General features: G+C 52.3%; 1 protein-coding gene across 3 annotated transcripts in view; it reads right to left on the bottom strand.

Moving 5' to 3' along the window:
- Nucleotides 1-397: 397 nt before the first annotated feature.
- Nucleotides 398-22,598, bottom strand: part of Pde4a (phosphodiesterase 4A) — a 45,003-nt gene continuing 22,802 nt past the window's right edge. For 2 of the 3 annotated variants that reach the window (XM_036192900.1, XM_036192901.1), the window contains exons 2-15: nt 21,915-22,106; nt 20,982-21,018; nt 20,823-20,893; nt 18,721-18,770; nt 18,493-18,605; nt 14,774-14,867; nt 11,801-11,997; nt 10,003-10,101; nt 9,742-9,906; nt 8,294-8,393; nt 7,568-7,722; nt 7,273-7,395; nt 6,412-6,594; nt 398-2,920 (exon numbers count right to left, since the gene is read on the bottom strand). In XM_036192900.1, the coding sequence (XP_036048793.1) occupies nt 2,270-2,920; nt 6,412-6,594; nt 7,273-7,395; nt 7,568-7,722; nt 8,294-8,393; nt 9,742-9,906; nt 10,003-10,101; nt 11,801-11,997; nt 14,774-14,867; nt 18,493-18,605; nt 18,721-18,770; nt 20,823-20,893; nt 20,982-21,018; nt 21,915-22,106 (2,230 nt within the window). In that variant the 3' untranslated portion in view covers nt 398-2,269. Of the gene's footprint in view, nt 2,921-6,411; nt 6,595-7,272; nt 7,396-7,567; nt 7,723-8,293; nt 8,394-9,741; nt 9,907-10,002; nt 10,102-11,800; nt 11,998-14,773; nt 14,868-16,234; nt 16,687-18,492; nt 18,606-18,720; nt 18,771-20,822; nt 20,894-20,981; nt 21,019-21,914; nt 22,107-22,598 lie in introns of those variants that run through there. The other variant, XM_036192902.1, reaches the window with a different exon arrangement.

The raw sequence follows: 22,598 nt of genomic DNA, 5'->3' as shown, positions 1-22,598 counted from the left end.
CTCCACACCAGCTTCAAGCGACAGATCCTCCCCAGTGAGACCATGCCTTGAAATGAATGACAACAGCCAAGGAGGATGTCACACATCGGCAAATTCTGGAGTTCAAGGCCAGCCTCAGCTACAGAGAGGTCAGCATGGGCTACGTGAGAGTCAGGGTTCAGAGCGAATGGACAGGCGAGGTGATTCAGCAGGTCAAGGTCTTTCTGCCTGTGTTGACCACCTGAGTTTGTTTCACACGGTGAAGGAGAGAACTTTAGAAGCTGCCCCTGTTCTCTACATGCACTGTGGCATGTGTCCCCAACCCCCAAATAAAGAATCTTTAACATAAAGACACCTCAAAAAACAAAAACAACCCCCCCCCCCACAGGAAACAAATTAAATGAAGCCATATCAGCCATTAACTGGAAGCATCAGCGAGAGCCTCGCTTTAATTAGGGACAAGATTGAAGGATGATTGTCAATCCACAGACCAATTATCAGTTGTCAGTGTGGACGACAACATGTAGGCAGCTCATGGGGTCCTCACCCACCCTGGCAGGGAGGAGCCCTGGCTGAGTCCAAGGGGCTGTTCTCTTCCTACCCCGTCCTGGGCTCTTGGAGAAGGGAGCACGGTACAAACACTGCCCAGCCCACCCTCGTCCCTCCTCCGTTATGACACGATTTCCCATGATCTGGCAGCATGCCCACTCTCCATTCAGGGAATAGGGTACAGCTTGTATAATACAGCGGGAAGGGGTTACCTCTCCCTGGAGATTCCCTTCCTCACCTTCCCAGGGATCAGCCAGGGAAAGGCAAGTTTAGTCTCCCTTTCTGTCTCAGAATAATTTATATGCCAACTTTATAGTATGTACAAAGAACCCACACACACGGAGGAGGGGGGTTATTCTCATCACCAGCTAGGACAGAAACTACCTTTGCTTAATAAACAAACAAAAAATCTGGAAGCATTGTGGGTTGGGAGAGGGGTTAGTGGGTTAGACAGATGGACAGCTGGGGAGGAACTGGTGGGGAGGGTGGAGGGCTACAGTACCGTGTACAGAGATGTAACAGGGCAGGCAAGGAATGAGTGCTTCCCCACCGCCCTGCTGCACATTGGCTGGTGTGGCAGGGGGAAATGGGGTCATTCCTTTTAAAAGTCCCCTCAACCCCATGGCTTGGAGAAAATGGCCTTGCTCTATCTGTATTGCTTAGGGACTGTGGCTGGGGTGCCTGGGGGAAGGGAAGGGCTGCCCAGGACGGGAGGATGTGCTACATACACACCATTATTGCTTCCTCCTAGGGCAATGAGAGTTGGGGTGGGGGGCTGAGTGAGACTCTGAAAAGGTAGTTGAGTGGATGCTGGGAAAGGGGTGTCTATGTTGGAAAGGGGACTGTGGGCCAGGGAGCAGGAGGGAGCCACCGAGACTTCATCTATGGCCACAGGAATCTTTAAGGCAGAAACAAGAGGAGGAAGCAGCTGGAAGGAAGATGTTTGTGCGCATGGAACAGAGCCCCTTCCTCCAACGGAGAAAATTCAAAGTGACCCAAGTGGACCAGGAAGGAGATGGCATCTGGAGAAGGGACTTCTGCGCCCAGGCCTGACGCTGGTAGAGGGGTGAAACCGAGGGTCTCTGGATCTTAAAGCAACAGCTCTTCTGACCACCTCTCTCTTCCGTACGGCCAGGGTTGTACAAAAAAGATAAGAAAAAAGAAAAGGAAGAGATGGAAGACGTTGTGGGAGGGGACAGCGAGCCGGGGAGAGGCCCTGCTGCGGACCAGCCCTCCTGTAGCTCTTCCTGAAGCTATCCCAGTTGGGTTCTAGACTCCCTCCGAACCCCAGAAGAACAGCCCAAAGGACAGTGCCAAGCCTAGACTTGAGTCTCGAGGAACAAGTCTCAAGAGAGGCAGGAAGATGGCGCCTTGGACTTGAGGTTGATGTGACTTAAGGAGAAGGGAAATGTGGGGATCCAGGAATGGGGAGATGGGTGCATCTACAGTTGCTGTGTTTCATTCTTTTTTTTTTCTTTTTGTTCTTTTTCTAAAAACATTACAATTAAAATTCAAAAAATAAAATCCCTTTTTTGGGGACGTCAGCCCCTGGCTCCCCACACCCCACCTCCACAAAAAAGCCCTGTAGGTAAGGGCATCGGGGAAGGGTAAAAAAAGAAAAGAGAAAAAAAACCCACTTTTCTGTTTTCTTTTTTCTCAGGAGGGCCAGGAGTTGTTGAGGTGGTCCGTGGAGAGTGGAGAGCAGGGAGGAGGGAGGACCCGCGGGTGACGGGAACAGGGCTCAGGCAGGGTCCCCGCCTGACCCCGACCTGCCTGGAGCTGAGACAATGGTGGTATTGTCCCCTGCTGTCCCAGAGCAGGCACAAGCCCTCATGGCAGCCATCTGGTCTCTTGGGGCCTCCACCTCTGCCGCCGTGGAGGGGAGGCCCGGGAGGCCCGGGGCCTCCGCTGAGGGACACGGGGTCCTCAAGTCAGGCAGAATGGGGGTTCCAGGGCTGAAAGCGCAGCCCAGGGTCTCCATGGACTCCCTGGGAGCAACGCATGCGGGGACGGCTCCCTGCCTCAAGCTCTCCTCTTCCTCTCTCACTGCGGTGTTCTGCCCTTCGACCTTGACCTTTGACTGTTCTGTAGCCTGAGCTGTGATGTCATCTGGAGCTACAAAGATTTCCTCAGCTGTAGGCAATCCCAGAACCTCCGAGGAATCCTCCTCCTCCTCTTCCTCCTCTAGTGTGAGCTCAAACTGGAACTTGTCAGGTGGGGCCGGATGGCCAAGCCCTCCGGGCTCCTCTTCTGGGGGTGGGCTCTGCCGTATGGCACTGTGATACCAATCCCTGTTGTCCTCCAACGTGTCCAGAATGTCTTGGGCATCGGGATGGACAAGATCTGCCCATGTCTCCCACAGTGGGTGGACAATGTAGTCGATGAAGCCCACCTAGGGAAGAGGGACAGAGTCTAAACAAGAGGCTTGGTGCGGCTAATAACAGGGTCTACTCAAATGAAACAACAAGCTTCCGCTGGGCGGTGGTGACACACATCTTTAATCCCAGAACTCTGGAGGCACAGGCAAGGAGATCTCCGAGGCTGAGGGCAGCCTGGTCTACAGAGAGAGCTCCCAGACAGCCAGGACTACACAGAGAAACTCTGTCCTGAAAACCCCCCCAAACAAAACAAACAACAAAACACACTTCTAAGGCCCAGGGATGTGGCTCAGTTGGTTGGCCGGTAGAGCTTTTTTGTTTTGTTTTGTTTTGGTTTGGTTTTTCAAGACAGGGTTTTTCTGTGTAGCCCTGGCTGTCCTGGAACTCGCTCTGTAGACCAGGCTGGCCTCGAACTCACAGAGATCCACCTGCCTCTGCCTCCAGAGTGCTGGATTACAGGTATGTGCCACCACCGCCCGGCTAGAGCTTTTATCTATCCTGTAGGAAGCCTTGAGTCCCACCCCGGAGCTGTGTAGTTCAGGCATGCTGGTTCCATGCCTGTATCCAAGCACTTGGGATTTCGAGGCAGGAGGAAGAGATGTTTGAGACCAACCTGGGCTACATGAGATCCTGCCACAAAAAAACTAAACAACACTCCAAAACACCAGCCAGCCAAATGAACAAGATAGCTGTCCTGAAGATACTGAGGTTGAACTCTGGCCTTGGCCCATGTACACACACACACACACACACACACACACACACACACACACACACCCCTCCATTTTCTAACCTAGAAAATCTGCTTCTTTAACTTGCACAAGCAAGATGCGAAAAAACATAATATGTGTTGAGATGTTAAAAAACGACTGCTGGGTATTGGGGATTTAGCTCAGTGGTAGAGCGCTTGCCTAGCAAGCCCAAGGCCCTGGGTTCGATCCTCAGCTTAAAACAAAACAAACAAACAAACAAACAAACAAAAACCTGACTGCTGGAGCAGAGAAACCCTGTCTTGAAAAAAACAGAAACAAACACACACACAATGACTGATGGCCCAGGCGGTGGTGGTGCACACCTTTGGTCCCAGTCCTCCGGAGGCAGACACCAGCCTGGTCTACAGAGCGAGTTCCAGGACAGCCAGGGCGACACAGAGAAACCCTGTCTCAACGACGGCTGATTGCGGTGACTTTAATCCCAGCAGAGGCAGGCAGGTGTCTATGAGTTCAAGGCTAGCCTGGTCTACATGGTAAGTTCCACAATAGGTTGAGCTATAGAGTGAGACCCTGTCTCAAAAAATCAAAACAACAACACACACTTGGGAAAGGATGATTGTAATGGCTCATGCCTGTAATTTAGACACTGGAGAGGTAGTTCAAGGCTATCCTTCACAGGGAGTTTGAGACCAGCCTCGGCTAAGAGGAGGCCTTGTCTCAAAACAACAATAACAACAACAACAACAAAAAGAAAACAATACTGGCTGGGTGGTGGCGCTCATAATCCCAGCACTTGGGAAGCAGAGCCAGGCAGATCTCTGAGTTCAAGGCCAGCCTGGTCTACAGCGTGAGATCCAGTACAGCCAGGGCTACACAGAGAAACCCTGTCTAGAAAAACCAAACCAAACAAACAAACCCAATACTGGACATGACATGCCTATAACTGAAGCACCCAGGCTGAGACAGCAGGATTACCATAAATTCAAAGGCAGCCTAGTCTATAGTAGCCCCTGTCTCAAAACCCAAACAGCCAGCTGGTCAAAAAACTTGAAAAATTCCATATTGGGCTGGGAAAGAAGCTTAGCAGTTAAGAGGACAAATTTTTTGTTGCTGTTGTTGTTTTTCAAGACAGGGTTTCTCTGTGTAGCCCTGGCTATCCTGGAACTAGCTCTGTAGACCAGGCTGGCCTCTAATTTACAGAGAGACCCCCCTGCCTCTACCTTCTGAGTACTGGGATTACAGGTGTGTGCCAGCCTGGTCTACTCAGTAAGTAGGCTCCAGGCTAGCCAGGAATACATAATGTGGCCTGGTCTAAAAATTTAAAAAAAAAAAAAAAAAATTCTATTAAACTTTAATTTATTTAGGGGGGCACATATATTCTTTGGCATGGTGTGAAGCTCAGAGGACAATCTTGTGGAGTCCTCCATTTCTCTCCATTTAGTGTGTCAAGAACCTTTACCTGCTAAGCCATTTCCTTGACCCATAGACAGGATCTTGTTATCTTGTCCCAGCTTACCCCAATTTCTGGCTAAAACACACCTCCTGCTTCAGTATGAGGAGTAGCTGGCACTACAGGTGTGTCACTGGCCCAGTGTAAACATAGTGAAACTGAGGGCTAAAGGTATGTTTTATATTTTAATTACTGTGCTTAGGAGATCTATAAAACACCAATGCCTCTAACCTGTAAGTCCCACTTGTCCACGGACAGATAACTTCCTGGAGTGCGGGGGTGGGGGGGGTGAGGGGGGGTGAAGGGGGGGTACGGTGGTGGTGGCGGCTATTGTTAATGTAAGATAACAAGCCGTGTGTTTTCACTTTTTTTTTGGTTTTTCGAGACAGGGTTTCTCTGTGTAGCTTTGTGCCTTTCCTGGAACTCATTCGGTAGCCCAGGCTGGCTTCAAACTCACAGAGATCTGCCTGGCTCTGCCTCCTGAGTGCTGGGATTAAAGGCGTGCGCCACCACCGCCTGGCTGTGTTTTCACTTTAGTAAACAAGCTTGCTTGCCCAACTGCACAGGATGTATTTGATCGCATGCAGGTGTGAGGTACGGAGGAGGTATGTCAGGGTGCATGCTTGCCCCTGACTGGACAGAGGCGGGAGTTCGTAGCCTTATGAGTTCTGCATTTAAAAGTCCCATCTAATATAACTTACAGCTATACTCTGGGAATCCGGGTTTGGACCTGGCCAGTGTCCATACTTCTGGCCAGTGTTTAATAAAGCTTGCTTCAAATTTGGCTCAAAAACTGTGGGTAGTGGTCTTACTTTCCTCGGTGAGATTAACACAACTTATTATTTTTTAATCCTATAAAGGGGAACTAAGATGGTAGTTCAGTTGGTAGAGCATGCTTGCCTAGCATGCATGAAGCCTTGGGTTTCATTCCCAGCATCACAAAAACCAGGTGTGCTGGTGAAGGCCTGTGATCCCAGACCAGAGAGGTAGGGTAGGAAGATCAGAGAGTCAAACTTATCCCCGGCTATGCCAAGTTCAAGGTTTAAACGTTAGAGAAAAGCAAAAACTGCCCCTGCCCCCCCGGCCCGCCTCGCCCCAGTACTGCTCTGAAAACTGCTTAGTGTTGCAGCAGACTTGGGTATTAAGGTAGGTGCCAAGAAGTCTGACAGCTGTGGAACCAGCCATCCAACACGGGTGAAATGCCTCGGATGATAATGCCACAGAAGGGGGACACACTTTCTTTCCCACAGAGACAGAAAACTGGAAACCAATTTGCAGAGGGGGCCAAGCTACCCCTGTGCTCTGGCCCTGAGGCCCTGGCCCCGAGGCCCTGGCCCCGTACCTGAGACTTCTCCACAGAGGCTGTATGCTTGTCACACATGGGGCTGATCTCCATTCCACGCTCCCGTTCCCGGTCACCCTGCTGGAAGAACTCGGCCATGATGCGATCCGTCCACTGTCGATACAGCTCCAGGGGCTTGGTGGGGTTGCTGAGGTCCGCACAGTGTACCATGTTCCGGAGGACCTGGGGAGCACAGGGAAGGACCCTCACAGCCCAGGTTGAACCTCAGTCTGTGGAGCCTCTGACTGTCTTCTCTCTGCTTTATAGGAGACAGGTTCTCCTGGAGCTCAGACAGCCTTGAATTGACTATGTAGTAAGGATGACCTGGAACTTTGATCATGACCCCATCTTCCAAGTGTTGCGATTACAGGTATGCAACACCACATTCAGATTTAGGTTTTAGTGTCTTTGTTTTTTTTTTTAAGGGTCTCCAGATGGGGTCCCAGCTGGTTTCAGACTTGTGGTCATCCTCCTGTGTCTGCTTTTGGAATGCTGGCATTACAGGCACTCACCAGGGTTAAGGTTTTTAACTCCTACCTCATGCGTGTGCGCGCGTGCGTGTGTGCGTGTGTGAAATGGAGTGGAAGAAAAAGTAGAGGTGAGAAGCATATGTGAGGGAAATGGAGAGATGAGAGAAATGTGGGGCAAGCTGGGGTAGATCAGGAAAGCAGACTGGGGAGAGAGAGCGGAGGGAGGGGTAGCCGGAGGGGGAAGGGGTCCATAACCGGGAGGAAAAGCAATGTGAGGGAGGGAGGGCATGGGTCGGAAAAGGAAAAGGGGAGAGGCGGACAGAACACGGAACAGGGCACCAGTGGGCCACTCAGGGGGCAGGGTCTGAGGGCAGGCCGGGATCTGGGGCACCTGGATGCGGTCGGCGTAGTTGTCCAGCAAGAGAACTCCGGAGCTGGTCACTTTCTTTGTCTCCACCATAGTCTTCAGGTCGGCCAGGAGGGTCATGTGCTTGGACATGTCTGTGGCCAGCACCTGAGGGCAAGGTGGCGGTGTCAAGTCAGGTGGCAAAAGCTTGCCCTCGGTCCTGCTGCCGCCCTGGCCCTGGAATTATTTTCCTCTGAAGGTCCCCCTGTACCGGCCCCCACCTCGTCCAACTAGCCCCGCCCACCGCACCGGCCCCGCCCACCGCACCGGCCCCGCCCACCATGTCGATGACCATCTTGCGCAGGCTCTGCCGCTGGCGCTTGCTGAGGTTCTGAAAGATGTCGCAGTTCTCTTCTTGCAGCAGCTTGAAGCCCACAGCCAGGTGGTGGTTCTCAAGCACAGACTCGTCGTTGTACATCAACGCCAGCTCCGAATCTGCGGCAAGACTGAGGTCAGGGGAGGCGACTTTGGGTACCACGTCCCGCCCAGTCTGCGCCTTGTCCCCAGCTGGCTCCACTCTCAGCATGACAAGCCCCGGCCGGTGCCACGCAGGTCCAGGAGCGCATCACCGGGAGCCCCGCCCTCAGGTTAGCTTCGCCCCGCCTAGGCTCTTCCTGCACCTCCCCACCTGTCTGGTGGGCCTCACCCTCTACCCAGCCGGCCAGTCCCATTCACACAAGCCCCGTCCTCATCTGACTGGCTCCACCCTGTGCTCAGTTGGTTCAATTCCATGCCCACAAGCCGGGCCCACAGACAGGTTGGTTCCTATCAGCATAGTAAGTCCCCAGGCTAGCCTTGCTGGCCCCTCCCCTAGCCCAGGTGGTCCAGTCTCAATAGCACAGCTGGCTCCACCTTCATCGTGACCAGCTCGGGCCCCAGCTAGACTAAGCGTCGTTCTCAGCCCAGCTCTGGTAGGCCAGCTCCATTTCCATTCAAGCAGGTGTTGCTCCTAGGCCATATGGCCACGCCCTGGGCCTGACTGTCTGTATCCTGAAAGGCCACTCACTGGTGTTGATAAGGAACTGGTTGGAGACGCCAGGGTGGTCCACGTCATGGATGGCGGCAGCAAAGAGGGCGGCAAGGATCTCCAGGTCTGTGAACACAGCCTGGGGGCAAGGAGAGGTGCGTGAGAGGGATAGCGCAGACGGTGGGGAGGAAGATGGGAGTCCAGAGAGAGGAGAGAAGAGAAAGAGAAGAGTCTGGCTGAACCAGTGCAAGCATGAGGACCTGAGTTTCAAACCTGGACCCCACAAAAAAAGCCAGCCTTGATGACCTGCTCTTGCAATCCCAGCACACTGGGGAGGGAGACAGGTGGATCCCTGGGGTGCCCTGGCCGGCCAATCTTCCGGACTCTGAGAGCACAGGCCACTGAGCGCTCAGGGAGCAGAGGCAGATAGGGCTCTCTATGAGTTAGACACCAGCCTGGTCTACACAGTGAGTTCCAGCTACATGGTGAGACCATCTCAAATCAAAAAGGGGTTGCTGGAGAGATGGCTCTGGGAGTAAAGTACTTGTCCCTTCAGTATGAGGACGTGAGTTTGAATCCCCAGAACTCATGAAAAAGCCACAGTATTCATCTGTATGTTCCTAAAGCCCCAGTACACACTGTGATCCCAATGTTCCTAAAGCCCACAGTACACACTGTGATCCCAATGTTCCTAAAGCCACAGTACACACTGTGATCCCAATGTTCCTAAAGCCAACACTGTTCCTAAAGCCACCCACCTGTGATCCCAATGTTCCTAAAGCCACAGTACACACTGTGATCCCAATGTTCCTAAAGCCACAGTACACACTGTGATCCCAATGTTCCTAAAGCCACAGTACACACTGTGATCCCAATGTTCCTAAAGCCCCAGTACACACTGTGATCCCAATGTTCCTAAAGCCCCAGTGCACACTGTGATCCCAATGCTCTCACAATGAGACAGGCGTCAGAGCCAGGAGTCTAGGTTTGGGGCTAGCTAACCTGGGCTGTGCAGCAACAAATGAGATCCTGTCTTCAAACAAGGAAAAAGAAGTAACTGATACCCAGGAATGTGTTCTGACTTCCACATATGCACTGTGGCTCACACACACACGTTCCCCCATTCCCCTGTCCCCCGTTCCACTAATAAAACAAAACAGACACCAGCAAGATGGCTCAGTGGGTAAAGGAACTTGCCACCAAGCTAGATAACTTGAGTTTGATTCCAGGTCCTACATGGTAAAAAGGCAGAAAAGACTTCCAAAAGCTGTCCTCCGACCTCCACACATGTGCAGCAGCCTTCCCGTCCCCAGCCTGCCCTCCCCTCCCCACCCCGCTCCACACTTGAGCACAAGATAAAAACAAAAACAATAAACTAGAGAAGGTAAGATTAGAGAGAGAAACAGGATAGGGAGAAGATCAGAGGGGCAGAAGGGGAGAGGGACCAGCACAGAAGGATGGGACAGGGAGAGGTGGTAGGCACTTACGTCCAGTGCAGGCGTGGCCAGCAGCACATGTGTGGACTGCAGCACGTCGGCTGCATGCAGGCTGTTGTGGTAGGCCACGTCGGCATGGTAGTGGTCTTCCAGGGTCAGCATGTAAGTCACCATGGTGTCCACAGGGATGCGGAATTTCTTCAGCAGGTCTCGCTCCTGGGAGCCAACAGGGGCAGGGCAGTGAGCCCCGATGGCCCCAGAACCCTGGCCCATTCCCTTGTACCCCAGCCAGCTCCTTCATGCCCCCATCACCTGGAATATTGTATACATGATACAGCTGAGTGAGTGGCCTCCGGCGTACTCCGACACACAGAAGATGTTCAGGCCCCATTTGCTCAAGTTCTCCAGTTCCTGGCAGTGATGGAGTAAGAGGTCAGGGGCCTGCGTGGCCTGGAGACCTGAAAGCCACTTCCTAGGACCCTGGGCCTCATTATTCCTAACAAAATGTGTCCAAATGCATGGTCTTTTTATTTCTTAACTTTTTTTCCCCCTAAAGGATGCTTGTCTACATAACAGAAGAGAGCAGACATAAGAGGGCATGAGATTCTACTATAGACGATTATGGGCCACCATGTGGTTGCTGGGAATCGAACTCAGGACCTCTGGAAGAGTAGTAGCTGGTGAGTGCTCTTAACCGCTGAGCCCCTCTACAGCTACCTCTCCCCACTTTTATTTTTGTAGACAGGGATTCTCTGTGTAGCCCTTGCTGTCCTGGAACTCTGGCTGTCTTGGATCTCTGTGAGTTGGAGGCCAGCCTGGTATACAGAGAGAGTTCCAGGACAGGTTTCAAAGCAACACAGAGAAACCCTGTCTCAGTCGGGGTTGGGGGGAATCTTTAAAAAGAAAACATTTAAAATATTTTTACGTGTATACCGTTTGTATGTATGGTGCCCAATGAGGCCAGAAGAGGCATTAAATCCCTTGGAGCTGGGATTACTGGCAACTGTGAGTCCCTGCCTTCCCTGTCACGGGGTGCTGGGACCTGAACTGGAGACCTCCATAACAGTAGCAAGCATCAATGGCTGAAGCATCACTCTAGCTCCTAGCGTGTGCACGACTGTGTGTGTGTGTGTGTGTGTGTGTGTGTGTGTGTGTGTGTGTGTGTGTGATTACATGTGTGGAGGTCAGAGGACAGCAGGTGAGAGTTACTTCTCCCTTTCGAGAATGTGGGGTCCTGGGTATTGAACTCAGGTCGCCAGGCTTGGTGGCAAGCGCTTGCTCCTTATTGGTTGAGACAGTTCAGTGAACTGGGAGCTCACAGGTTTGGCTACACCGGCTGCCCATCAAGCCCCAGGGATCTTCCTGTCCTGCCTTCACTTACCCGCCACTGGGATGACAGTCTACACAGGACACCTGGTTATTTATGTGGGCACTGGGGATCTGAACACAGATCGCACTTGAAACACTGACAACCATTCCAGTCACACCTTTTTTTTTTGTTGTTGTTGCTGTTGTTTTTTTTGAGATAGGTTCTCCTGTAGTCCATGCTGGCCTTGAACTCACTTTGTAGTGGAGGATGACCCTGAATACCTGATCCTCCGCTCCACTTGGTTTATGTGGTGCTGGGAATGGACTCTGGGAAGTCATGCATGCCAGGCAAGCACTCTCCAGCTGAGCTGCACCCCCAGCCCTTGGCCACAGTGTTCCTATCAAGTGCTTGAGCTCAGCAGGTGGATGAAGGAAGCCCAGATGTGATTAATGGTTTCCTTCGGCTCCTAAGCTGGGATGGGAACCAAGGTAGGCTCATCCCCAAGCTGAGCTCAAACTTCAAGCTAACCTGACCATGAGACCTCAACTGTGTTGGGGTGAGGGAAGGGATACTGGTCTCCCGGAAACACATTACACAACAGGTGCTGGATTAATAATGGGTGAGTTAGGATGACGGCTGTCTAAATCCAGGCCCCAGTTGAATCAAGCTTGGAATCATTTCCTGCCCATCCTCTACTTCCATCTCCAGATAGCTCAGGCTCTGTGTCCTGGGACTCTGGGTTAGTCCTTTGATGAATGCCTCCCCAGACAACGCTGTCCCTGCTGAGCCACCACCACCTACCTGTGCTAAGAGCTCCTCTTGATCTGTCTTGACTCCAAATCGTGGGATACTGGTGTTCATGCTTCCGGTGTGCACCAGCTTTTTCAACCCTGTGATCTGAGACATAGGCTGGGACTCTCGCACCACTGGTGGCGGGGGCTGCTGGAAGGCTCTCTGCCGTGGCGTGGGTGATGGGATCTCCATTTCATTCTGCTTGTCTGTCAAAGACCAGGTAACAACACATGAGACCCGCTTCCAAAGGAGGCTTCCCCACATCCCTGGCAGTGTCCTCAGACATCTCACTTGATATGAGGCAATCCTCCTGGGGGTAAAATTGGTCTCTTTTCTGAGGCTGGAAGCCAGGGCACACATAAGAAATTTTCTGGGAGGTGGTGGGCTGGAGTGGGGATCTTAGAGATGGCCCTGGACTATGGAGTACCTTCAGATTGGGTCACAACATGGTATGAGACATGAGGAGGTGGGAGGGGGGTCCCAGAATGAGCTGATGCTGACCCTGGATAGCCAGGGGGACCATCTTGGCTAGGGAAGCCATCCCTATGATGGTCCGAAGTGGTGGTAGGAAGGGGCATCGTGGGTAGGTAGGAGGGAACGGGGGTCTCTGGGTCCATGACCCCCTCTCCTCTTGGTGCCAGTCAGCGTGGGGACCAGACCCAGAGACTCTTCTTGAGATTCAAAGGCTTCTGAGGGCCAGCCAGACCCACCCCATTATGACCTTGGAAGACCTAATTTGCATGCCACCCTTCCACTGGTTGCCCTCAGAATTCTGGGACATACCACACCCTCACTATTGCAGGGAGGCTTAAAACTCTGAATCTCCCAGTTCTGAAACATTTTTGACACAGGGTCTTATACACAGAGGCAGAATTCTACTGCCTCAGCTTCTTGGTCTTTTGAGTGCTGGGATTTTACAGGTGTGTTCCACCATCCCAGCTTTCTTAAAGGTCTGAAAAATTAATGAATTAATTAATGAATTAATTAATTTTGATTTTTCGAGACAGGATTTCTCTGTGTAACAGCCCTAGCCATCCTGGAACTCGCTTTGTAGACCAGGCTAGCCTTGAACTCACAGAGATCCACCTGCCCCTGCCTCCCAAGTGCTAAAATTAAAGGCATGCGCCACCACTGACCAGCTTGAAGTTTATTATCTTTACTTTAAAAAAAAAAAAAAAAAAAAAGTTGGCTGGAGAGATGGCTCAGAGGTTAAGAGCACTGACTGTTCTTCCAGAGGTCCTGAGTTCAATTCCCAGCAACCACATGGTGGCTCACAACCATCTGTAATGAGATCTGGCGCCCTCTTCTGTATACTAAATAAATAAATCTTTAAAAAAAAGTTTCTTATTTGTATATATATGCCTGTATGTATGTGCTGCAGGTACCCTGGGAGGCCAGAAGAGGGCATCAGATCTCCTGGAATTGGAGTTACAGGTAGTTGTGAGCTGCCTGATGTGGGTGCTGGGAACCCACACTGAGCCTTCTACAAGAGCAGGTACTCACTTTCAATCACTGGGGCATCTCTCCAGAGCCTCCTGCTTTTTTCTTTCTTTCCTTCTTTTTCTTTTTTCTTTTTTTCAAGACAGGGTTTCTTGTGTAGCTTTGAGCCTTTCCTGGAACTCACTCTGTAGCCCAGGCTGGCCTCGAACTCACGGAGATCCAACTGCCTCTGCCTCCCGAGTGCTGGGATTAAAAGTGTGTGCCACCATGCCTGATGATATTGATTTATTGTTCTATTTTGTTTTGTTTTTCAAGATAGGGTATCTTTGTGGCTGGCTAGGCTAGAACTCTCAGAGATCCTCTGCCTTAGTCTCCTGAGTGCCATGATGAATGGCATGTGCCACCACACTGGCTCAATTTTATTAAGTTTTAAAAAGTATTTATTTGGCTGGGTGGTGGTGGCACATGCCTTTAACCCCAGCACTCAGGAGGCAGAGGCAGGTGGATCTCTGAGTTTGAGGCCAGCCTGGTCTACAGAGTGAGATCCAGGACAGCCAGGGCTACACAGAGAAAAAAAAATTCTTTCTTTTTTCTTTTACAATTCTCAGACTTAACACCCTGAGTACTAGGATTATAGGTGTGCAACATCACACCCTATTCTTTGCCCTACTGTGTGTGTGTGGGGGGGGGGTTAGTTTTGAGACAGCGTCTTTTTTTTAAAAGCCCAGATGGCTTCCAATAAGCTACTTAGCAAACTATGACCTTGAACTTCTTCCTCTACTCTCCCAGAGTGGTGGGAGACAGGCCTGCACCACCGGGTGCGTTTATGCCGTGCTGGTAAAGGAGCCCTTCCTGGCCACTGCTGGGAGGCTTTTCAGAGTTTATGAATTCTATCTGAGCCTGGTCTACATATCGAGTTCCAGGCCAGCCAAAGCTACCCGGCAAAACCTGTCTCAATAAATACATGATGAAAAATAAGCAAGCATTTTATTTGAATTTTTATAGAGATTTTGATCTTCTATTAACTGTGGTCAACCTCCAGCGTTACTCCAAAACTGTCCACCTTGGTTTCTTTCTTTCTTTTTTTTTTTTTTTTTGGAGACATATGTAGCTTAGCTATCCTGGAGCTTGCTATGTAGACCAGGCTGGCCTTGAACTCACAGAGATCCTCCTGCCTCTGCTTCCCAGTGCTAGGATTAAATCGTGCGCCACCACCTCCGGCTCGTTCTACTTTGTTTAATGAAGTGTCTCTCACTGAACCTGGGGATCATGGACTTGGCGACATTGCCTGGCCAAGTCTTCATCTACTCAGGACTTGGATTATCCGTGCAGTGTGGCTCCTGGCTCCTCTCATGGGTGCTGAGGATCTGAGTATAAGTCCTCACACTTGTGAGGCCAGCATCTCCATGACAGAGCAATTTCTAAGATATTTCTAAACATGGGCTCCACAGAAATTGGGTGGTTTCACTAGGTCTGAGAGAGGACTCATGAGTGGGGGGCTCTTGAACACGGTGCCACCCCCTCCGCTGCTGCTTCACTCACCCAGGAATGTTGTGGAAATGTACTCTGAGACCTGGTTTCCCGACCTGCTCATTTCCGACAAGTGTGTGAGTTCGCGGTTCAGCATCCTTTTGAACTGAGGAGAAGGAGCCAAGAAAGAATGGGTGATGGGGGTCACCGTGAGTATGAGTATGTGAGAGCCCTTCCCAGCAAATCCCCACAGTCTCCACACTTTCTTCCCTCAGAGCCCCCAGTTAGGCTGCTTGATGGGCGCGGTTAGCTTTTCCTGACCGCTTGGCTCTGAGGGGGACTCCCCCAGCTTGGGAGGAGGAGTTCCCAGTCGAGGAAAAGAACGCCCCCCAAAGAGGAGCGCGAGGCACACCTGTGGAAGGGAGGGGCTCCTGCTACCGCGGAACCAATAGCACACCAGGACTCCCGTCACCATGGTGATGGGAGTCTCCTTAGCAACTCCCCCTCCAACCAGCTGCTGAGTCCAGAAAAGGGGGGCAAGTCTGAGGCCCCTTAACCCTTTCCCTCCCAGAGCTACCTCAGGGCCTAGGTGTTGCCAAACATGACCTCAATCCAGGGGTGGAGGTTGGAGGGGAGGGTGGGGGTCTGCTATTCAGCCCCAGCGGAATCTGGGAGGTTACATGTTTCTTAGCACCCAAGCTCTGGAGAGGACAGGGTTTGGCCAGCCGTGGGGAATGAATGAGCCTAGGAAATTCCAGTCCCATCACCTGAGGGAGGGGGTTCCCATCAAAGCCCCCTTTCCTCCTTAGGGGGTAGATGATGTACGGATGGGTGGAATATGCCCCCAAATGGATTTGGGGGTCCCCTCCTGGCCCCCCCCACGTCCCTTCACACAGGCGTCTTCTGTGACATTGGGCTTGGAGCAGAAAGGGCATTTGCTCCCCACCCCCAGCACCCCATACCAGGAACAGACTCTTGTATGGGCAAGGCAGAGGGTAGCAGAGAGGAGGGGATAACCTACACGTGAGAGGGTGGTCACTTTTCTCAGTACTACCCAGAGACCCTGGACACAGACACAATCTCACACAACTGCACATAATCCCAAAGTGTCCCCAATCTATCTATCGTCACACAGCTCAGATGCGCCAACTGAAAGATACACACCCCAATAAGTAGTCATTGACATTTGGGGGTCACACACCCCAAGAAACATCAAATAAACCCTAACACAATATCTGGTCCATCCCAGGACCAGGCAGGACACCCAGGCATCACAGATACATGCACATCCAGGGACAGGTCAGTCACACCCAGCCAGAGAGACACCTTCCCCAGTGAGACTCCCACATACACATACTTACACAGACACTGTCATCCATGCCCAGCCCTGGGTCACACACACAGAAACCATAAAGCATGTTACATGGCCCACCCATACATGAACACAGCTGCAGCCAAGTGCCCAGCCCATGAGGTCAGAGGTCCCTGATGGACAATGCCCACCCCCCTCACCCCAACCCTGCACTCCCCTACCTGGTCCCACCAGCCCACCAGCCAGGGCTTGGAGCAGGTCTCGCAGAAGAAGTTAACCAGAGGCATGTTGGAAGCTCAGCTCTGGGCTGGCAAACAGGTAAAGTAGGCTTGGCTGAGTCCCTGGGTCAAGGATGCCTGGGGACTAGGGGCAAGAGGGGGGGAGCTGGGCAGGTGGGGGCAATGTCCAAGGGGAGCTGCGGAGGGGTCTGGGCCAGCCCAGCAGGACTGGGGGCCCCTCCCCTCCGCGCTCCCAGCAGCAGCCCTGGTTACATGGTCTGCCAGCCCCTGGTCACGATGGGTCCCTCTGCAGCAGAGGCCTGAGGCAGTGGGGGACCTGTGCCCATGGGGACAGGCAGGGTGAGTGTCCTGGGAAGGAGAGCTGTGCTGAGGAGGCTGGGCGCTCTCCGTGTGTGCACTGGTGTGTGTGTGTGTGTGTGTGTGTGTGTGTGTGTGTGTGTGCGCGCGCGCGCTCACTGCGGTAATGGAGGCTGTACTTGAAGTCAGGTGGTGCTGGGGGGGGGGGGGCGTTAAAGGGGCATCAAGTCCATGGGCCTCAGTCAGGACTCAGAGTAGGCTGCAAGGGGACCCTCAAGCCTCTCTGAGAACACATCTCATCCAGGGACACAGCCAGATATGGAAACATACTCCACACCACACACATGCCTTGAGACACACTGTCCTCAAACTAGACACGAAATACAGCCAGACACCCAAATGCTTACACACACACACACACACACACACACACACACACACACACACACACGAAAGCCAAAGCTTCAAGGCCACAATAAAGCCCTGGCTGCACATTTAAACACAGCACACAAAGGTCCTCAATTCCACTTCTTTCAAGAGCCCACAGGCAGCAGAGAGGAACAATTGCCCAGGACCTGACACATTTAAGGTGCAAATCAACACACATTATCACAGAAAATCATGTGCAAGAAAGTGTGCACTCTCTCTCTCTCTCTCTCTCTCTCTCTCACACACACACACACACACACACACACACACACACACACTTTTAGAGATAGTTTAACCCATCCTCAGGGACACGTTTGTCCTTGAACTCCTTTTTCCAGACAAGCCTCCACCCACAGAGATATATGCATTCCTGAAGAACGCCCCCACCTGCACACTCATTTCCTGATAGACACCCGCCCACAGGGGCAGCACAGCCCCCAGAAGCCTCTTTCCTATGGTCTTGTCTGCTGACTGGTGCCCCTGGAGTTGGGGCCATTCACACTCCACACAGCTGGACAGGGAAGTCCTATGCCCTCCCCTTACAATGCCTAGAACTTGTAAAAATCAGAGGTTCTCAGGTTCAAACCCAGACCAAACTCACACCCTCAGATCCCTCCAGCACAGCCTGAACACCCACAGTACACTACACAACTACACCCTTCTGAAGGCACACACCTGCACACAACCCCTCAGACTGACTCCAAACATACTTGCAAACGAGTAGTCAAAAAGCCAACAGCCATACAAGTTGGAAGCCAGGGATACACACAAGCACACAACCTCCACGAGAGACAACCATCTGTAAAAACCATGTACAACTAAATCACACACACACACACACACACCCAGCACCTTCCCCCAACACCAGGCTCCTCAGCTCATAGAAGAGCCTAAGTTACAAGCTACTTTTGTGTTTTTTTCTAAAGGTACAGTCAAATCCCAGGCCTGGTGCTGTATATCAGAGCTCAGTCCTGCTCACCACCCGAATGTGGTGATTAGCTTTGCACACAGTCTGGCCCCAGGCCTGGCATTCACGCTGCTTCCCTACACAGTAATTGGTTCTGCCACACTGGACCTGCTGAGCCTCTGGCATCATTCAGAGACCATGCACTAAGGTAAACACATAGGTCCTATCACGGAATTGGGTCCACCCATGGATTCATATTACCCCGCAGCCCTGCCTAGAGGTTTGCCCACCCACACCAGGGGATTAACCCTGTCCACCATATCACCCATTCTGAAGGATTCAGGCCGCTCATTGGCCCAATCCACAAGCTTCACCTTGGCGACTGGCTCCACCCACCCCAAACATTCACCTTGCCCAGTGTCCCTCCATCCCACAAGATTCACCTGCCCACTGGCCCCACCCACCTCGGTCACCCTGTCCACTGGTCCCGCCCACCCACCAAGAGTTGCCCAGCCCATCAGCTCTCTCCCTCAAGGATACTAGCCCTGTTCACCACAGATTCACCCAGCCCTCCAGGCAGAAGTAGCTGCTCACCGGCCCCGCCCACCTTGTGCGAGGCCATCTCGCTGACAGAACGGTAGGTCTGCATGGTCTCCAGCTGCTCCAGACACCAGTCTAACTCTTCCAGGGTCTCCCGGGCCAGCTGCTGGCACGTCTCCTCTGAGAAATGGGCGTCCAGGGAAGTGACCCAGAGGGCTCCCGGGCAGTCTCCCACCCCAGCGATGAGGGTCCACCCAGGGTGAGGGGCCTTTTCCCACGCTCTAGGCTTAGCTACCTGACAGCGTGGCCTTGCAGACAGCGGGTGGACCGCCCAGTGGGGACCGCCTGCAAAAAAATGGGACTCCAATGTCAGCCTGGGTTCTCTCAGAATCGGCTCCCTCTCCATGAGTAACACCGGTTTCCCTGGTTCTGAATTCACAGGATGTCAGAGCCTGAATTTGTCTTTTGTGAGACAGTCTCAGCTGAGGCTGGCCTCAGACTCATTAGGTAGCCAAAGATGACCTTGATCCTCATAATCCCACCCTCTCGGCGAAGGGATTGCAGATGGGCACACTTTTCCCTGTGTATGGAGCACGGGGGAGAACCCAGCCTTCATGCATGTGAGGCAAACTGAGCTCCAGTTATTTTTGTTTAAATTCTGGCCTCTGAACTATGCCCAGCTCAAGAGCTCACACACAGGAAGGACGTGAAGGCTCAAATGGGTGAAAGTCGATTCTTCAGGTGGCAATGTCTGAAACTGGGCCTCCCTGTAGCACAGGCTGGACTGGAACTGGGATCATCTTGCTTCAGACTCCCCCTGAGTACTGGGATAGCAGTGAAGGCTTCCACATCTGGCTGGAACCTCATTTCAATTAGTTACACTGTTGGACTGTGGTAGGGCCAGATCCAGTGTTTTCAAATGTCCTGTTCTCCCCAGCTTTCTCCAGCTTCTGAGGATGGGCATTACTACCCTCAAGGACTGGTAAATCCCAGTCACCCCTCTGTCCTAAGATAAGAAGAACTCTCTGTCCTCTCCTCTTTTTTTAAAGGCAGGGTCTGACTGTGTAGCCCTGGCTGGCCTGGAACCCACTATGTAGACCAGGCTGGCCTTGAAAGCACAGAGCTCCCCCTGTCTCTGCCTCCAGAGTGCTGGGATTAAAGGTTTGCACAACCATGCGTGGCCTGTACCAATTTTATTTTTAACTGTGTGTGTGCTTGTGCACATGTGCACCTGTGAATGTAGGTGCCCTCGGAATCCAGAAGAAAGCACTGCATCCCCTAGAGCTGGTGATACACAGGCGGTTGTGAGCTGCCCCGTGCGGGTGCTGAGACCTGGATTCAAATCCTCTGTAGGAGCAGTGCTCAGTCTCAACTGGTTAGCCATCTCTCCAGCCCTCATACCTATGTTTTTAATTTATTTACTTTTGCTTTGTGTTCATTGGTGGTTTTGCCTGCATGTGTGTCTGTGTGAGGGGGTCAGATCTTGGGTTACAGACAGTTGTGAGCTGCCGTATGGGTGCTGGGAATTGAACCCAGGTCCTCTGGAACAGCAGTTAGTGCTCTTAACCGCTGAGCCATCTCTCCAGCCCCCATCCCTGTTTTTTAAGAAACTTTTTTTTTTTTCACATTTATTATGAGGATGGGGTACATGAAGGCCACAGTGCACACGTGGAGGTCAGATGACAGCCTGTGGGAGTCAGTTCTCTATCCACTGTGTGGGTTCTGGGGATTGAACTCAGGTTGTCCGGTTTGGCAGCAATCCCCTTTTATCAGGTGAGCCAGCTTGCCTCACCTGAACCATCCTTGTTTATTGAGCATATACTAGGTACCAGGCACTGTCCTAACATTGTCTGCATGCTGTCTTTCGGTTCCTCACAGAAGCTTTCTACAGCTTTCATCTTACAGAAGAGACGCCCAGGCACCCCAACTGTGAATGTCTAGCAAGTTGATGTCACAACCTAGAGCCCAGGGCTGGAGCTGGAACCTAGAGCCAGAGCACTGACCATCCATGAAGGCCTCTAGGCCTTTATTCCTAGGGGAGTGGTTCTCTGACTTAGAAGTGTTGCTTCAACAGAGGGTTCAAGTACTGGCTGGCCTGAGGTCACAAATCAGAGCTGAAAACTGAATCCAGCTGTTCTTTTTTATTTTCCTCCACTTTGAGACCAGGTCTCGAGTAGCCCAGGCTGTCCTGAAGCTCCCTATGTAGCCAAGGATGGACTTGAACTCTTGTTCTTCTGCCCCCATTTCCTGAGTACTGGGATTACAGGTGTTCTGGAGTGCTGGGGTAGAACCCCGGGCTTCCTGAATACTAGGCCAGCCCTCTACTCACTGAATCCATCCCCCATAGCTCCTGCCACATCTCATGAGCATGGGCGCTGGGGATTCAGCTCCACTTACTTGTTGCTGGGGATGGGCACATTGGTTAAGAGTGAGAAGTTGCTTCGAACGCTGCGGAGACTGGCCAGCACCTGGGGTGGGGGACAGCCGTAAGGAGAGATGTCTACCTTCAGGGACCACCAGGCTAGGCCCTTGTCCCATGAGGGGAGGAGGTCTCACCTGAGCAAACGGTGTCACAATGAGGTCTTCGGCATGCCTGAAATTAAGAACAGGGCAGGTGAGGGCCAGGTCTTCAGGGTGGACACTGTGAGGTCAGGACTAGCAGCGAGGACACAGGACAAGGCCACAGTAGCAACATACCAGAGGGGCCACAGAGTGGGACGTGTACACGCAGGAAGTGGGGTCCAGAGAGGAAAGTGGTAAATGGGGCCCCATCCCAATGGAGCTTATAAGCAAGTGAGGGCTAGAGGGGGGTCCCAAGAGTGCGGCTCCCCTTTTGCTGGAGAGACAACTTTGTAGGGCTGTGCTGGGAATACAGCTCAGTGGTACAGCCATGCCCACCACATGTTACTTCCTGAACCATTGCCAGAACCAAACAACAGAGGAAACTAAAAAGAGCCAGTCTGTACCGTACGCTTGTAATCTCAGCTACTCAGAGGGCTGAGGCAGGAGGGTCACAAGTCTGAGGTTAGCTTGCCTGCTCATGGAGCTGCAGCTTTTGGTGGAGTGCTTGCCTAGCATACAGGAAGCTTTGGGTTCAGTCCTCAGCACCACATAAATGGGGCATGGTGGTATACATCTGTAATCCCAGCACTCAGGCAGTGGAGGCAGGAGGATCAGGAATTTTAGAATAGCTTCAGCTACATAGGAAGTCTGAAGCCAGCCTGGGCTAGAGACCCCGTCCGAGGAGAGGGAGAGCCAGACTCGAAGGCAACCAATGATTGGGTGTGAGCAGAGCTGGTGGGCACAGCCCAACTTTATAATCCTGTAAATTCTCTGTCAGAGGGAAAGGAGCAGCTTACCCTTCAGTGGGGAGGACAATGTGTGTGGGCTGAGCAAGCAGGGGTTGGGTGCCCCGCTCTTTGCTGGGGAGGGCAGCTTGTGGCAGGGCCAGGCCTAGGGGATCTGGTGAGTAGGGCAGGGTGTGCTCACGCTTCGCTGGTGACAGATGAGTTCCTGGACATAGTCTTGGGTGACATGTCATAGTCACTGTCTGAGCGATAGAGAAAGGACTCTCGGCGCTGGCTGGTGGCCGCCCCAGCATGCAGCACAAGCCCTGGGCTCGCCTGCGAGTCCAGGGGGCTGCGGCCAGGGGATGCTGTCGGCCCATTTTCTGCATCCAAACTGCAAAGGACAGAGGGAAGAGGAGTCAGGGGGACTGAGATGGTGCTGGTGAGGCCAAGAGGTGTGAAAGAGACAGAGGACATTTGTGGCAGAGACACAGCGGGGAGACAGCTCAGTGCTTGTTATGCATGAGGACCTGAGTTCAGTCCTCGAAGGTAGCCCACTTTACTTTTATTTTACACACACACACACACACACACACACACACACACACACACACGCACACAGCTAGTGTGCTTGCTCACACGGTAATCTCAGCGCTTGGGAGGCTGCAGCAGCAGAGCACTGCCATGGATTTGAAGCAAATCTAGGTATATGGTCTAACCCTGTCTAAGGTCAATTAAGGAGAATTCAGGAGTTGTCCCAATAGTTCCCAGTGCCCATACAGGTAATCCAAAGAAAAGCACTGTGGGCTGGCAGGAGGCTACAGGCAAAATGTCGGCACTTAGGAAGGGCTGTGTGAAGATAAACCGTGGTTCTAGGGTGAGCAAA

The sequence above is a fragment of the Onychomys torridus genome, chromosome 7 (assembly GCF_903995425.1).
Source record: "Onychomys torridus chromosome 7, mOncTor1.1, whole genome shotgun sequence".
Taxonomy (NCBI): Eukaryota; Metazoa; Chordata; class Mammalia; order Rodentia; family Cricetidae; genus Onychomys; species Onychomys torridus.
Note: the sequence above shows the minus strand (reverse complement) of the source record. Positions and strands in the feature narration are given on the sequence as shown.